Source organism: Salmo trutta, chromosome 13 (genome assembly GCF_901001165.1).
Source record: "Salmo trutta chromosome 13, fSalTru1.1, whole genome shotgun sequence".
NCBI lineage: Eukaryota > Metazoa > Chordata > Actinopteri > Salmoniformes > Salmonidae > Salmo > Salmo trutta.
The window spans coordinates 38204173-38221220 of NC_042969.1; the positions used below are offsets into that span (position 1 = coordinate 38204173).

The window sequence follows — 17048 nt, forward strand, 5'->3', positions numbered from 1 at the left end:
CCCTGTTGGTAGAAAATAAAACTTCACCTCACCGAAAATGTCCAATATCATAACCCACCACCTGGGGGCGACGTCGAGCAAACGACAACAGTAGGTAACGGTGACGCCAGAGGATTCAGTCAAAAAGATGGCGTCCCTTTTGCAGCCTGACAGGGTTCTCTATCTTGTTCACGGAGAGAAAAAAATCCGATCGCCGTTGTCTACACTTTATTTTTGCCGGTATTGCAGTGAATTGCGTTCTTTAGAATGTGTGTCTCACGAGGTATGTCAACACTACCGTGGCTAGTTATTGCTATCGTAGTGTTAAATCTAGCTAGCTTCGTAGCGTTAGCGGTTTTAGAGCGTTTGGTTAACCCAGGTCCAGCCCCTGTACAATAACAAAATATGTATTTGTCATACCGCACGTCAATCAACATTTATTCAACAACCCTGTCGTCTGATTGGCCGTTGCCGTTTTTACTTCCGTCCTACTTTCATAATTGTGTACGTTTTATCTAACTACCTAAGCTAAAGGTTAGCAAGCAAGCGAGACAGCTAACCAAACAACATAATCATATAGTGTTTATTTGGTCGGTGTTCACTATGGGCATCTTTTCTCCAATTAACAGTGACACAAATTCCCACTGGAAATACAACTAAAACCTAACAACTGTTTGAAAAACCTCCTAGTTAGCTAGTCTACTGTTAGCTGGCTAACGTACGCTATTCATCACCACACCCAGGCAGTGACCACATGTCTTATTTAGGTATCTAACTAACCATTTCTTTGTTTGTAGCTATCTAGTTATCTATTTTGATACGTGCCACGTCAGAGAGCTTTGATTCTTAATTTACACAGCCACACAACGGACAGTGACCCTTGCCCACAGAAACTCACACTTTTATTACTGAAGCTGGACCAGTATCTGTTAGCTGTCAAACGCACAGATACTGGTATATTCTGAAACAATAATTACTTTCTGCCGTTATAACTACTAGCTAGCTACGAGGGATAGCTATGCACATGCATGTATTTCCACAAACAGATTGTTGAATGCTGCCTCTGTTTGGTTTCTAGGTGGACTCCCATTACTGTCCAAGCTGCCTGGAGAATATGCCTTCAGCGGAGGCAAAGCTGAAGAAGAACAGGTGAGAAACATTTGCAACTGAGCATCAGTCTAGACCTGTTATATACGGTCTATGGCATAGACCTATTCTTTACTGTGTAGCCATTGACAATGGTGACTGCATGACTTCTCACTGCATCCAGCCTACATTTCCCAGCTCTCTGTTTTGTTCTAGGAAGAGGATATTCAACCAGCTGAACGAAAACTTCAGGTTAGGCATAGAGGTTAAGCTTAGGGTTATCTATAATTAATGTTTATATTCTATATTAGGGATGGGAATTGCCAGGGACCTCACAATACGATATTAACACAATACTTAGGTGCCGACACGATATGTATTGCGATTCTTACAACTCTCACAATTCCATATGTATTGTTATTCAATACTGTGATTTTATTGCGGTTCGATGTTCCTAACATATTGCTGACCATATGTCTGCTGCAGAGGGACATAGAGAGCCAGGAGAAAAATAGTTTTGATCAGTCGTGGAAATGAAAACGTTAAAAACAAATTGGCTCCCTATTTAAAAAGAGGATGGAGAGCAAGATATGAAGAAAAAATACTGCAGTTTTGGTGCAGGTACAGCCAATTAGCCCAAAAAGTATACTGCAATATTGTCAAAACTATATGATATATCGTCAATTAATATCCCGATATGTAACTATAGATTTTTCCTCCATCACTATTCTATATGTAATTCGATGGGGTTGAACGTTACATTAAAGTTAGGTATAGCCTAGTTTACGTGAGGTCAGGGTGACCTGGGGCGGCAGGTAGCCTAGTGGTTAGAGTGTAGGGGCGGCAGGTAGCCTAGTGGTTAGAGTGTAGGGGCGGCAGGTAGCCTAGTGGTTAGAGTGTAGGGGCGGCAGGTAGCCTAGTGGTTAGAGTGTAGGGGCAGCAGGTAGCCTAGTGGTTAGAGCGTTGGGCCAGTAACCGAAAGGTTGCTGGATCGAATCCCCGAGCTGACAAGGTAAAAGTCTGTCGTTCTGTCCCTGAACAAGGCAGTGTTCTCCGGTAGGCCGTCATTGTAAATAAGAATTTGTTCTTAACTGATTTGCTTAGTTAAATAAAGGTTTGAAAAGAAAATGGAAAGCCATAAAAGCTAGCATTGGGTTTGAGTACTGCAATTGTTTACTCCGGTTGAAGAACAAAGGTAGTGTTTATAACTAGCTATACCTTCTTCTTCTGCGTGCCCCAGATGTGCCAACTGCTTCGACTGCCCATGCTGCATGCACACCCTGTCCACCCGGGCAACCAACATCCCAGCCCCTCTTCCTGACGACCCCAGCAAGACGGCCATGAAGAAGGCCTACTACCTGGCCTGTGGCTTCTGTCGCTGGACATCCAGAGATGTGGGCATGGCTGACAAGTCTGTGGGTGAGTGACAGGCCTACCTTACTGTTGATGATGAAAGGGAGGTATTGGGCTATTGACTATTTGCGCCAGTGTTAGGCATGGCTAGCCGTTGCTGGGTGAGTGAGAAGTAGCTTCAACCAAATCAATCGCAAACCTTGCTAGTGATCATAGTTACAAAACTATTGAATGAAGTGCCCCCTGCACTGGTGATGAGGGGGAGATGTGGGACTGACAATAGGCCATGTTAGAATGGTTCAAATGCTAAACTAATTCATATCTGATGTATGGAGCTTTGTTTGGATTTGTTACTCTGAATAGAGATGTGTCCCTTATCAAGTACATGACTAGTAGCCTTACATGTCTGTTGTGTGATTGACTTGTTGGGTGTTTTCTGGAGTACTATTTCACTTTTATTTTTTTGTGTGTGTCTTCACTTCAGCCAGTGGAGGATGGCAAGAGCCGGACAACCCTCATACTCAACGGGTATGTTGCCTTCCTTTGGTCTGATCTATTTTCTCTCTCTCAAGTGTTGCTCACATGGGGAAAGCTTCGGTTGAGCTAGACAACCCCTAGGCTGTAGAATGCTATGACACAGGGAAGTTGTCTGTTGTAATTGATTCTGTATTACAAAAAAAGCACTGTATGATCAACCACAAACAGCACACTCCTGATACAGGCTCCAGGTCTAAATGTTGGCTTTATGACTGTGCTTTCTGCTATTTATTTTCCTGCTGGTAATATACATGGTATGCTGATGATACATCTTGTATACATGGTTCTCTGGACTATAATTTCCACCTTTCTGTAAGTATAATAGCACTGCAGAATATTAGTTGGCAGTCAGACTCGTGCAGTCAGACTTTCTAAAGTTGAAATGTTATGCTTTCTATTTTCTTGATGTGAGAGGAATATGCTGTATACATGGCTCTCTGTGTAGGCCGATGCTTTCCCCTTCTATAAGAATAGTAGCACTAGTCTATGACATTCTGACTCATGTTATGTGCAATCTTCCTCCAAAATACTCATGGTATTGTTGGGTATTCTTTCTCCAGATACTCATGGTATTGTTGGGTATTCTTCCTCCAGATACTCATGGTATTGTTGGGTATTCTTCCTCCAGATACTCATGGTATTGTTGGGTATTCTTCCTCCAGATCAATAAACTGATAGAGTATTACCAGCAGCTGGCCCAGAGAGAGAAACTGGAGAGGGACCGGAAGAAGTTGTCCAGGAGACGACACTACATGCCACTGGCCTTCTCGGTACAAACACACATCTTTCACACACACACTCCGGCAGATAACATGCTAAGCCTTTGCACTTCTCTCTGGAACACGGTAACCTCTCTCAATAAGCCCGGCTCCCACCTTTTATAATGACACAAGTCGTGCTTTTCATATTTATTTGTTTGTGATGGTTATTGCTGTGTTATTAACCCTGCTGAAATTAACAAGGCAGCTATTTCTGAATAGCGTACATTTTTACATTTGTACTGTAATATTTTGTTACAGTATGTTGACATTGATTGACATGCATGTCTAGTTAATGTGTATAGACAGAAGGATTGGTTTAGATTAGAACCTGGGGCATACTGGAACATTGATTTCAGACCCTGTGATTGGTGAAGAGTCACTATAAGCTAGCTAGCTATATAGTAGCAACTGCAGCTGAATAGTCACTAAGCTAGCTGCTAGCTGTGTGCTAGCTAGCTATATAGTAGTTACTGCAGCTGAAGAGTCACTATAAGCTAGCTGCTAGCAGTGTGCTAGCTAGCTATATAGTAGTTACTGCAGCTGAAGAGTCACTATAAGCTAGCTGCTAGCTGTGTGCTAGCTAGCTATATAGTAGTTACTGCAGCTGAAGAGTCACTATAAGCTAGCTGTGTTCTAGCTAGCTATATAGTAGATACTGCAGCTGAAGAGTCACTATAAGCTAGCTGCTAGCAGTGTGCTAGCTAGCTATATAGTAGTTACTGCAGCTGAAGAGTCACTATAAGCTAGCTGCTAGCTGTGTGCTAGCTAGCTATATAGTAGTTACTGCAGCTGAAGAGTCACTATAAGCTAGCTGTGTTCTAGCTAGCTATATAGTAGCTACTGCAGCTGAAGAGTCACTATAAGCTAGCTGCTAGCAGTGTGCTAGCTAGCTATATAGTAGCTACTGCAGCTGAAGAGTCACTATAAGCTAGCTGTGTTCTAGCTAGCTATATAGTAGCTACTGCAGCTGAAGAGTCACTATAAGCTAGCTGCTAGCAGTGTGCTAGCTAGCTATATAGTAGTTACTGCAGCTGAAGAGTCACTATAAGCTAGCTGCTAGCTGTGTGCTAGCTAGCTATATAGTAGTTACTGCAGCTGAAGAGTCACTATAAGCTAGCTGTGTTCTAGCTAGCTATATAGTAGCTACTGCAGCTGAAGAGTCACTATAAGCTAGCTGCTAGCAGTGTGCTAGCTAGCTATATAGTAGTTACTGCAGCTGAAGAGTCACTATAAGCTAGCTGCTAGCTGTGTGCTAGCTAGCTATATAGTAGTTACTGCAGCTGAAGAGTCACTATAAGCTAGCTGTGTTCTAGCTAGCTATATAGTAGCTACTGCAGCTGAAGAGTCACTATAAGCTAGCTGCTAGCAGTGTGCTAGCTAGCTATATAGTAGATACTGCAGCTGAAGAGTCACTATAAGCTAGCTTCTAGCTGTTTGCTTTAACTGCTTTGGTTTTACTTGATACATTCTTCTTTTTCTTTGCTTCTGCACGCTGATATGTTGGTTTCTAACCCCTCCCTCCCCCAGCAACACACTATTCATGTGGTGGTGAGTTGTATTTTTCACAACTTTAATAGTCCAAACACTGTTCCCCCCCCTTCATCAGTTCTCCGTATCTAATCTGTAACTGAGTGACCTCCCTGATCACATGAGTGTCCCCTCAGGAGAAAGATATTACCAGGAGCACAATAGGATCCTTTATGTTGACTGGGGGGGAAGAGAAGCAATAGGATGCATTCTATGCTGTTTTAGCCTGTTGTATAGTAGAGAGTATTAAATATCCCTAGATTTGGTTTATGTCTTTGGTTTCGATCCCAATTCTATTTTTTGCCATTTATGTTAATGTTTTCCTAATTGGATTTTTTGAAAGTGTCTTATTAGGAAAAATTGCCTCTCTTTTCCCAACTAAAGGAAAAAACATAAACATTTATCAGTCATCAATAGAAATGCCAGTGTTTCCTCTCCCTTAAGTCTACCACATGGTGGTGTGTCTTGTCTGTGAGTTAGTTGACATTTGTGGTTGTGTTGCTCTGTAAAGGAGAAGTATGGTCTGGGTACCAGACTACAGAGACAGAGGCCTGGAGCTCCTATCACCAGTTTGGCTGGTCTTTCGTGAGTATTACATGAATATACAAAAACGTTACTGTTCATAAAGTATGAGTATCACATCCTCAGATAATACTATACTGTACCATTTTTTTTATTGTACATTTTACATGACAAATCATGTTGATGTTAGCACATCACAAATAGCCTATACAAGGACTGAGTCCCAAATGGCACCCATTGCCCATTGTAGTGCATTACTTTGTGTAGGCTATTTGGTCAAAAGTTGTGCACTAATTAGGGAATGGCGTGCCACTGCCTTGTGTTAGAGTTAATAAATACAGCTGTCCCTGTCTCCTATAATGGCCCTCAACTGTGTCTGTCCCCGTCTCTTATAATGGCCCTCAACTGTGTCTGTCCCCGTCTCTTATAATGGCCCTCAACTGTGTCTGTCCCCGTCTCCAATAATGGCCCTCAACTGTGTCTGTCCCCGTCTCCAATAATGGCCCTCAACTGTGTCTGTCCCCGTCTTCTATAATGGCCCTCAACTGTGTCTGTCCCCGTCTTCTATAATGGCCCTCAACTGTGTCTGTCCCCGTCTCCTATAATGGCCCTCAACTGTGTCTGTCCCCGTCTCCTATAATGGCCCTCAACTGTGTCTGTCCCCGTCTCCTATAATGGCCCTCAACTGTGTCTGTCCCTGTCTCCTATAATGGCCCTCAACTGTGTCTGTCCCTTTTTGCTATTCCAGTCTGAAGGAAGGTGAAGACCAAAAGGAGATTAACATAGAGCCAGCCCAGGCCTTAGATGAGGTGGAACCACTGCCTGAAGACTACTACACCAGACCAATCAACCTACCTGAGGGTAAGATCTATCCACCCCTAAGCCAAACACTAACACCTGACCTGGAACACTACACTAACCCCTGACCTGGAACACTACACTAACCCCTGACCTGGAACACTACACTAACCCCTGACCTGGAACACTACACTAACCCCTGACCTGGAACACTACACTATCCCCTGACCTGGAACACTACACTAACCCCTGACCTGGAACACTACACTAACCCCTGACCTGGAACACTACACTAACCCCTGACCTGGAACACTACACTATCCCCTGACCTGGAACACTACACTATCCCCTGACCTGGAACACTACACTAACCCCTGACCTGGAACACTACACTATCCCCTGACCTGGAACACTACACTAACCCTACACCAGACCCATTAACCTACCTGAGGGAAACAATGACCACTACTTTTTAAAGCTAGAATCCTTAATTGAAACGATAACAAACCATACTCCCCACCACTGTTTTACTAAAAAGCTAAGAGAAGGGGCTGGAGAAATATAACAACTCTCAAATTAATGAACAGAGCTATGGATGAAATAACTGACCATCCATGATATCAACATTGTAGTTTTAACCATGTTATGAGGCTGTTCAGTGTTTACATTTACATTGGAGTAAAACAAGGTTCTATTTTAGTTTGTGATTGGTATAGACTGATGAACGAAGCTCATGAGGCATTTACAAGTTATATTCCTCATGAATCAATGGGTATAATCACATTCATTTAAGTGATTCATGAAAAATATAACTCAAAAATATATCTCATTCATTTATAAGTTATTTTTCATGAATCACTTAACTTACAAATGAGTGAGAGACCCATTGATTCATGAAAAATATAAATGGGTTTATCTCATTAATTTATAAGTCCAACATGGATGTAGCAACTAATTATTAGCTTTATACACAACTTTTACTTAGAGTTATGTTCTAATATTGAAGTCTACAGTTATATCAGGGATATGGTAAACTTTGGTTGTTTTGCAATCTGCTGTGTTGTGTTAACTCCCTCTGTTGTCTAGTTGACCATGTTGTGTTAACTCCCTGCGTTGTGAATAGAGGTCGACCGATTATGATTTTTCAATGCCGATACCGATTATTTGAGGACCAACCGATTTAATCGGGTGATTTTTATTTATTTATTTGTAATAATGACAATTACAACAATACTGAATGAACACTTATTTTAACTTAATATAATACATCAATAAAATCAATTTAGCCTCAAATAAATAATGAAACATGTTCAATTTGGTTTAAATAATGCAAAAACAAAGTGTTGGAGAAGAAAGTAAAAGTGCAACATGTGCCATGTAAGAAAGCTAACGTTCCTTGCTCAGAACATGGGAACATATGAAAGCTGGTGGTTCCTTTTAACATGAGTCTTCAATATTCCCAGGTAAGATGTTTTAGGTTGTAGTTATTATAGGAATTATAGGACTATTTATCTCTATACGATTTGTATTTCATATGCCTTTGACTATTGGATGTTCTTATAGGCACTTTAGTATTGCCAGTGTAACAGTATAGCTTCCGTCCCTCTCCTCGCTCCTACCTGGGCTCGAACCAGGAACACATCGACAACAGCCACCCTCGAAGCAGCGTTACCCATGCAGAGCAAGGGGAACAACTACTCCAAGTCTCAGAGCGAGTGACGTTTGAAACGCTATTAGCGCGCACCTGCTAACTAGCTAGCCATTTCGCATGGGTTACACCAGCCTAATCTTGGGAGTTGATAGGCTTGAAGTCATAAACAGCGCAATGCTTAAAGCACAGCGAAGGGCTGCTGGCAAAATGCGCCGAAGTGCTGTTTGAATGAATGCTTACCAGCCTGCTGGTGCCTACCATCGCTCAGTCAGACTGCTCTATCAAATCATAGACTTAATTATAATATAATAACACAGAAATACGAGCCTTAGGTCATTAATATGGTCGAATCCGGAAACTATAATCTCGAAAACAAAACGTTTTTCCTTTCAGTGAAATACGGAACCGTCCCGTAATTTATCTAACGGGTGGCGTCCATAAGTCTAAATATTCCTTTTACATTACACAACCTTCAATGTTATGTCATAATTACGTAAAATTCTGGCAAATTAGTTCGCAACGAGCCAGGCGGCCCAAACTGTTGCATATATCATGACTCTGCGTGCAATGAACGCAAGAGAAGTGACACAATTTCACCTGGTTAATATTGCCTGCTAACCTGGATTTCTTTTAGCTAAATATGCAGGTTTAAAAATATATACTTGTATATTGATTTTAAGAAAGGCATTGATATTTATGGTTAGGTACAGTCGTGCATCGATTGTGCTTTTTTTTTCGCAAATGGGCTTTTGTTAAATCATCCCCCGTTTGGCGAAGTCGGCTGTCTTTGTTAGGAAGAAATAGTCTTCACAGTTCGCAACGAGCCAGGCGGCCCAAACTGCTGTATATACCCTGATTCTGTTTGCAAGAGAAGTGACACATTTTCCCTAGTTAAAAGAAATTCATGTTAGCAGGCAATATTAACTAAATTTGCAGGTTTAAAAATATATACTTGTGTATTGATTTTAAGAAAGGCATTGATGTTTATGGTTGGAGCAACGTGTACCTAAGCGATTATATGCAACGCAGGACAGGCTAGATAACCACACATGGTGGTTGATATTACTAGTTTAACTAGTGATTATGATTGATTGATTGTTTTTTGTAAGATAAGTTTAATGCTAGCTAGCAACTTACCTTGGCTTCTTACTGCATTCGCGTAACAGGCAGGCTCATAATTTTCATCAATTTCTGCATTTGAGATCATTTCCACACTGCCACGTAGGGCTGAATCCCCGAGCTGACAAGGTAAAAATCTGTCGTTCTGCCCCTGAACAAGGCAGTTAACCCACTGTTCCTAGGCCGTCATTGTAAATAAGAATGTGTTCTTAACTGAATTGCCTAGTTAAATAAAGGTGTAAAAAAAAAAAAATCGGCGTCTAAAAATACCGATTTCCGATTGTTAGGAAAACTTGAAATCGAAATAATTGGCCATTACGATTAATCGGTCAACCTCTAGTTGTGAACCCCCGTGTTGTCTAGTTAACTCCCTGGGTTGTGAACTCCCATGTTGTCTAGTTGACCGTGTTGTCTAGTTAACTCCCTGAGTTGTGAAGCCCCGGGTTGTCTAGTTAACTCCCTGGGTTGTCTAGTTAACTCCCTGGGTTGTCTAGTTAACTCCCTGGGTTGTCTAGTTAACTCCCTGGGTTGTCTAGTTAACTCCCTGGGTTGTTAACTCAACTCCCTGGGTTGTCTAGTTAACTCCCTGGGTTGTTAACTCAACTCCCTGGGTTGTCTAGTTAACTCCCTGGGTTGTTAACTCAACTCCCTGGGTTGTTAACTCAACTCCCTGGGTTGTTAACTCAACTCCCTGGGTTGTTAACTCAACTCCCTGGGTTGTTAACTCAACTCCCTGGGTTGTTAACTCAACTCCCTGGGTTGTCTAGTTGACCGTGTTGTGTTAACTCCCTGGTGTGTGTTATGTATTACAGTGACCACCTTGCGTCAGCGGCTGCTCCAGCCTGACTTCCAGCCTGCCGGAGCCTCTCAGCTCTACCCCAAACACAAACACCTGCTGATCAAGCGCTCTCTGCGATGCAGGGTCGGTCATGACACAGTACTTTACACCACACTACCCTTCTCAGGAAGGGCGTTTTACTACTATTTTACTGTTGTTGTTTGCTGCCTATTTCTCTTGATTTCTCATGATGAAAATGTTGCTTTTCTTCCTAGAAATGTGAGCACAATCTGAGCAAGCCAGAATTCAACCCAACCTCAATAAAGTTCAAAATCCAGCTGGTGGCTGTGTAAGCATTGCTTAGCGTCTCCTCCGTACTGAACCCATTCACCCTGTATTCTACTCTGATTATTGGTGTTGATGTATTATTTCTCAGTAAAGTGATGTTATTTTCAATCCTAAAGGAGTTACCTCCCTGAAGTCAGAATAATGTCCATTCCAAACCTGCGCTTCCAGAAGGCAAGTCAATTATTCAAGTATTGGAACAGGCCCCAAAACATGTTTGAAGACATCCTGTGTCACATTTTGTCTGTAGGGTAGCAGAATGATTTACAGTATGAGTGGTATCATGTCTGTAGGGGAGCAGAATGATTTACAGTATGAGTGGTATCATGTCTGTAGGGGAGCAGAATGATTTACAGTATGAGTGGTATCATGTCTGTAGGGGAGCAGAATGATTTACAGTATGAGTGGTATCATGTCTGTAGGGGAGCAGAATGATTTACAGTATGAGTGGTATCATGTCTGTAGGGGAGCAGAATGATTTACAGTATGAGTGGTATCGTGTCTGTAGGAGAGCAGAATGATTTACAGTATGAGTGGTATCATGTCTGTAGGGGAGCAGAATGATTTACAGTATGAGTGGTATCATGTCTGTAGGGGAGCAGAATGATTTACAGTATGAGTGGTATCGTGTCTGTAGGAGAGCAGAATGATTTACAGTATGAGTGGTATCATGTCTGTAGGGTAGCAGAATGATTTACAGTATGAGTGGTATCATGTCTGTAGGGGAGCAGAATGATTTACAGTATGAGTGGTATCATGTCTGTAGGGGAGCAGAATGATTTACAGTATGAGTGGTATCATGTTGTCTGTAGGGGAGCAGAATGATTTACAGTATGAGTGGTATCGTGTTGTCTGTAGGGGAGCAGAATGATTTACAGTATGAGTGGTATCATGTCTGTAGGGGAGCAGAATGATTTACAGTATGAGTGGTATCATGTCTGTAGGGGAGCAGAATGATTTACAGTATGAGTGGTATCATGTCTGTAGGGGAGCAGAATGATTTACAGTATGAGTGGTATCATGTCTGTAGGGGAGCAGAATGATTTACAGTATGAGTGGTATCGTGTCTGTAGGAGAGCAGAATGATTTACAGTATGAGTGGTATCATGTCTGTAGGGGAGCAGAATGATTTACAGTATGAGTGGTATCATGTCTGTAGGGGAGCAGAATGATTTACAGTATGAGTGGTATCGTGTCTGTAGGAGAGCAGAATGATTTACAGTATGAGTGGTATCATGTCTGTAGGGTAGCAGAATGATTTACAGTATGAGTGGTATCATGTCTGTAGGGGAGCAGAATGATTTACAGTATGAGTGGTATCATGTTGTCTGTAGGGGAGCAGAATGATTTACAGTATGAGTGGTATCATGTTGTCTGTAGGGGAGCAGAATGATTTACAGTATGAGTGGTATCATGTTGTCTGTAGGGGAGCAGAATGATTTACAGTATGAGTGGTATCATGTTGTCTGTAGGGGAGCAGAATGATTTACAGTATGAGTGGTATCATGTCTGTAGGGGAGCAGAATGATTTACAGTATGAGTGGTATCATGTCTGTAGGGGAGCAGAATGATTTACAGTATGAGTGGTATCATGTCTGTAGGGGAGCAGAATGATTTACAGTATGAGTGGTATCATGTTGTCTGTAGGGGAGCAGAATGATTTACAGTATGAGTGGTATCATGTTGTCTGTAGGGGAGCAGAATGATTTACAGTATGAGTGGTATCGTGTCTGTAGGGGAGCAGAATGATTTACAGTATGAGTGGTATCGTGTCTGTAGGGGAGCAGAATGATTTACAGTATGAGTGGTATCATGTCTGTAGGGGAGCAGAATGATTTACAGTATGAGTGGTATCATGTCTGTAGGGGAGCAGAATGATTTACAGTATGAGTGGTATCATGTCTGTAGGGGAGCAGAATGATTTACAGTATGAGTGGTATCATGTCTGTAGGGGAGCAGAATGATTTACAGTATGAGTGGTATCATGTCTGTAGGGGAGCAGAATGATTTACAGTATGAGTGGTATCATGTCTGTAGGGGAGCAGAATGATTTACAGTATGAGTGGTATCATGTTGTCTGTAGGGGAGCAGAATGATTTACAGTATGAGTGGTATCATGTCTGTAGGGGAGCAGAATGATTTACAGTATGAGTGGTATCATGTCTGTAGGGGAGCAGAATGACTTACAGTATGAGTGGTATCATGTCTGTAGGGGAGCAGAATGATTTACAGTATGAGTGGTATCATGTCTGTAGGGGAGCAGAATGATTTACAGTATGAGTGGTATCATGTCTGTAGGGGAGCAGAATGATTTACAGTATGAGTGGTATCGTGTCTGTAGGAGAGCAGAATGATTTACAGTATGAGTGGTATCATGTCTGTAGGGGAGCAGAATGATTTACAGTATGAGTGGTATCATGTCTGTAGGGGAGCAGAATGATTTACAGTATGAGTGGTATCATGTCTGTAGGGGAGCAGAATGATTTACAGTATGAGTGGTATCGTGTCTGTAGGAGAGCAGAATGATTTACAGTATGAGTGGTATCGTGTCTGTAGGAGAGCAGAATGATTTACAGTATGAGTGGTATCATGTCTGTAGGGGAGCAGAATGATTTACAGTATGAGTGGTATCGTGTCTGTAGGAGAGCAGAATGATTTACAGTATGAGTGGTATCGTGTCTGTAGGAGAGCAGAATGATTTACAGTATGAGTGGTATCGTGTCTGTAGGGGAGCAGAATGATTTACAGTATGAGTGGTATCGTGTCTGTAGGAGAGCAGAATGATTTACAGTATGAGTGGTATCATGTCTGTAGGGGAGCAGAATGATTTACAGTATGAGTGGTATCATGTCTGTAGGAGAGCAGAATGATTTACAGTATGAGTGGTATCATGTCTGTAGGAGAGCAGAATGATTTACAGTATGAGTGGTATCGTGTCTGTAGGAGAGCAGAATGATTTACAGTATGAGTGGTATCGTGTTGTCTGTAGGAGAGCCAGGTGCTGCTCACCCTGACCAACCCAGTGGAGAACATTACCCACGTCACCCTGGTGGGCTGTGAGGAGGGAGACCCAGAGGACATCAACAGCACTGCTAAGGTAATACTGACTCGGGTTGCAAAGCTACCGGTAATTTACCAAAGATACCGGAAATCTTCAGTCATTTTTGTAATTAACTGATTGCCATAGATTTTCTCACGCAATTTTGGTAATTTATACTTGAATAAATAATGTATTTGTGTGTGTGTGTGTGTGTGTGTGTGTGTGTGTGTGTGTGTGTGTGTGTGTGTGTGTGTGTGTGTGTGTGTGTGTTACTTTTTCATGTGTGTCCACACGTTTCTAGTAGAATGACCATATGATTCAAGAGAAAAATAGTGTAATTAATGAAAAAACATTTAATCAACAATTACATTATTTTCTCTCAGCCACTCTTCCGACTATTGACTTTTTTTCACAACTGTGACCAATTTGGCCATAAAACATTTAACAACAAATGCAAATGATCATAGTAAACAAACCCCCAAAAATGATATTTCCTGCTGAACCCCTCATATTAAACACCGACGTTATTCACTAAGTAGATGTTTTATATTTAAATGTTTGACAACTTTGTCATTGTTTTTTTTCCCTATTTTTAAAATCATCTTATTTAATTATATTGTGGTAAGGCCACACGGAGGGCCAGACAGCTACCCAAAAGTGCCACTTGATGTCTTGTTATAGATGACAGAAAATCCTTGAACGATACCAACGTTCTGGTAGTTTACTGGTACATTTAAGAAGTTTCCGGGAATATACCCTTCTTTTGTAACCCTACTGCTGACCTCTCACCCCTGACCTCTGTTGTTTATGATGTTTTATAGGTGATGGTTCCAACCAAGGAGTTGGTCCTGGCAGGGAAGGATGCTGCAGCAGAATACGACGAGTTGGCTGAGCCTCAGGACTTCCAGGACGACCCAGAGTAAGACACACACTGGTACACACACACACACTGGTACACACACACACACTGGTACACACACACACACTGGTACACACTGGTACACACTGGTACACACACACACACACACTGGTACACACACACACACACTGGTACACACACACACACTGGTACACACACACACACACTGGTACACACACACACACACACACACACACACTGGTACACACACACACACACAACACACACTACACACACACACACTGGTACACACACACACACTGGTACACACACACACACTGGTACACACACACACACACACACACACACACACACACACTGGTACACACACCGTTATAAGTGACGATATGGTCAGAACTGAGGAGAAAGGACATCAGCTCTAGGTTAAAACAAGTGTACGTCATAGGGAATATAACCTTCCCTCTCTGGCCCTCGTCTCCTATCCTTCCCTCTCTGGCCCTCGTCTCCTAACCTTCCCTCTCTGGCCCTCGTCTCCTAACCTTCCCTCTCTGGCCCTCGTCTCCTAACCTTCCCTCTCTGGCCCTCGTCTCCTAACCTTCCCTCTCTGGCCCTCGTCTCCTAACCTTCCCTCTCTGGCCCTCGTCTCCTAACCTTCCCTCTCTGGCCCTCGTCTCCTATCCTTCCCTCTCTGGCCCTCGTCTCCTAACCTTCCTTCACCTCCTAACCTTCCCTCTCTGCCCTCGTCTCCCCTCCAGCGTGGTGGCCTTCAGGAAATCCAATAAGATTGGTTTCTTCATCAAGGTGGTCCCTCAGCGCGAGGAGGACGGTGATGTCACGGTGTCCTTTAAGATTCGCCACGACTTCCGGAATTTGGCGGCTCCCATAAGGCCGAGCGAGGAGGACGATGCCCCCACCGAGGCAATATGGCTCACACACCACGTAGAGCTCAGCCTGGGGCCGCTAGTAGCGTGAAGTTACACACACACACACGTTAACAGAAACACAAAATGCATATATACACTGAGTATACAAAACATTAAGAACACCTGCCCTTTCCATGACATAGACTGACCAGGTGAATCCAGGTGAAAGTTATGATCCCTTGTTAATGTAACTTGTTAAATCCACTTCAATCAGTGTAGATGAAGGGGAGGAGACAGTTTAAAGAAGGATTTTTAAGTCTTGAGACAGTTGAGACATGGATTGTGTATCTGTGTCATTCAGAGGGTGAATGGGCAAGACTAAAGTTCTAAGTGCCTTTGAACAGGGTATGGTAGTTGGTGACAGGCGCACCGGTTTGAGTCAAGAACTGCAACGCTGCTGGGTTTTTCACGCCCAACAGTTTCCCGTATGTATCAAGAATGATCCGACACCCAATGAACATCCAGCCGACTTGACACAACTGTGGGAGTAGAGTCAACTTTGGAGTTCATGACCTGACGAATTAAGGCTGTTCTGGTGGCTAAAGGGGATGGGTGGGGAGTGCACCTCAGGTTCCTAATGTTTGGTATAGTCATATATTGTAGAGCAGTGTTGAGAGTGAACACACTAACAGATAAACACACACACCGTACATGCATTGGATCACATATCTCGTGCACACACACACACACACGTACTCGACTAGCAACACTTCTCTGTACCACCAAGCAGTTCCAGAGACCCTTTCCTGCTTCACGCTTCAACTTAGGCATTATCTTCCTTCTCCTAAGGATGAAGAATATTTACCTGCATGCTATGCCAGGCTACATCTTATCTACTAATAAATGTCTCTTAGGTGATGTCATTACTGTAACTCTTCTCTGGGTTGAAGGTAGGGTGAGACTGTCATTACTGTAACTCTTCTCTGGGTTGAAGGTAGGGTGAGACTGTCATTACTGTAACTCTTCTCTGGGTTGAAGGTAGGGTGAGACTGTCATTACTGTAACTCCTCTCTGGGTTGAAGGTAGGGTGAGACTGTCATTACTGTAACTCTTCTCTGGGTTGAAGGTAGGGTGAGACTGTCATTACTGTAACTCTTCTCTGGGTTGAAGGTAGGGTGAGACTGTCATTACTGTAACTCCTCTCTGGGTTGAAGGTAGGATGAGACTGTCATTACTGTAACTCCTCTCTGGGTTGAAGATAGGATGAGACTGTCATTACTGTAACTCCTCTCTGGGTTGAAGGTAGGGTGAGACTGTCATTACTGTAACTCTTCTCTGGGTTGAAGGTAGGATGAGACTGTCATTACTGTAACTCCTCTCTGGGTTGAAGGTAGGATGAGACTGTCATTACTGTAACTCCTCTCTGGGTTGAAGGTAGGATGAGACTGTCATTACTGTAACTCCTCTCTGGGTTGAAGGTAGGATGAGACTGTCATTACTGTAACTCCTCTCTGGGTTGAAGGTAGGATGAGACTGTCATTACTGTAACTCTTCTCTGGGTTGAAGGTAGGGTTAGACTGAGGAGTTAGGAGTTATTTTGCTGTTGTCTTCAGTACTGAAGTCAGTCAGTTGTTCTATTAGCAGTATTGAAGTAGTGAGATCTGTAAACGTGTCTGTCTGAGGTAAGATACATTACCTAAAAACACTATCGATCAATCGTACATTTTCATAAAATGTAAAGTGTGTGTGTATATATATTCATTGGATGGTTTGTACTGAAGATCTGACCAACAGTGGCTGGTTGCTGTG

The 17048-nt window shown here is 42.6% G+C and overlaps 1 protein-coding gene across 7 annotated transcripts; it reads left to right on the top strand.

Annotated features, from left to right (window-relative positions):
• Positions 1 to 63: 63 nt before the first annotated feature.
• LOC115205754 (dynactin subunit 4) lies at positions 64 to 15384 on the top strand. 7 transcript variants are annotated; one of them, XM_029772053.1, is made up of 15 exons: positions 64 to 262; positions 1058 to 1128; positions 1282 to 1317; positions 2306 to 2484; positions 2903 to 2946; positions 3618 to 3725; positions 5244 to 5264; positions 5755 to 5828; positions 6514 to 6626; positions 10146 to 10255; positions 10387 to 10460; positions 10576 to 10630; positions 13446 to 13553; positions 14318 to 14415; positions 15132 to 15384. In XM_029772053.1, exons 1-15 carry the CDS (start codon positions 128 to 130, stop codon positions 15346 to 15348), a joined length of 1443 nt encoding a protein of 480 aa, XP_029627913.1. In that variant the 5' UTR covers positions 64 to 127; the 3' UTR covers positions 15349 to 15384. The 7 variants fall into 7 exon arrangements, with proteins under 7 accessions (XP_029627913.1, XP_029627914.1, XP_029627915.1 ...); XM_029772056.1 differs by lacking the exon at positions 64 to 262 and adding an exon at positions 296 to 483; XM_029772060.1 differs by lacking the exon at positions 64 to 262 and adding an exon at positions 521 to 746.
• The last annotated feature ends 1664 nt before the right edge of the window (positions 15385 to 17048 follow it).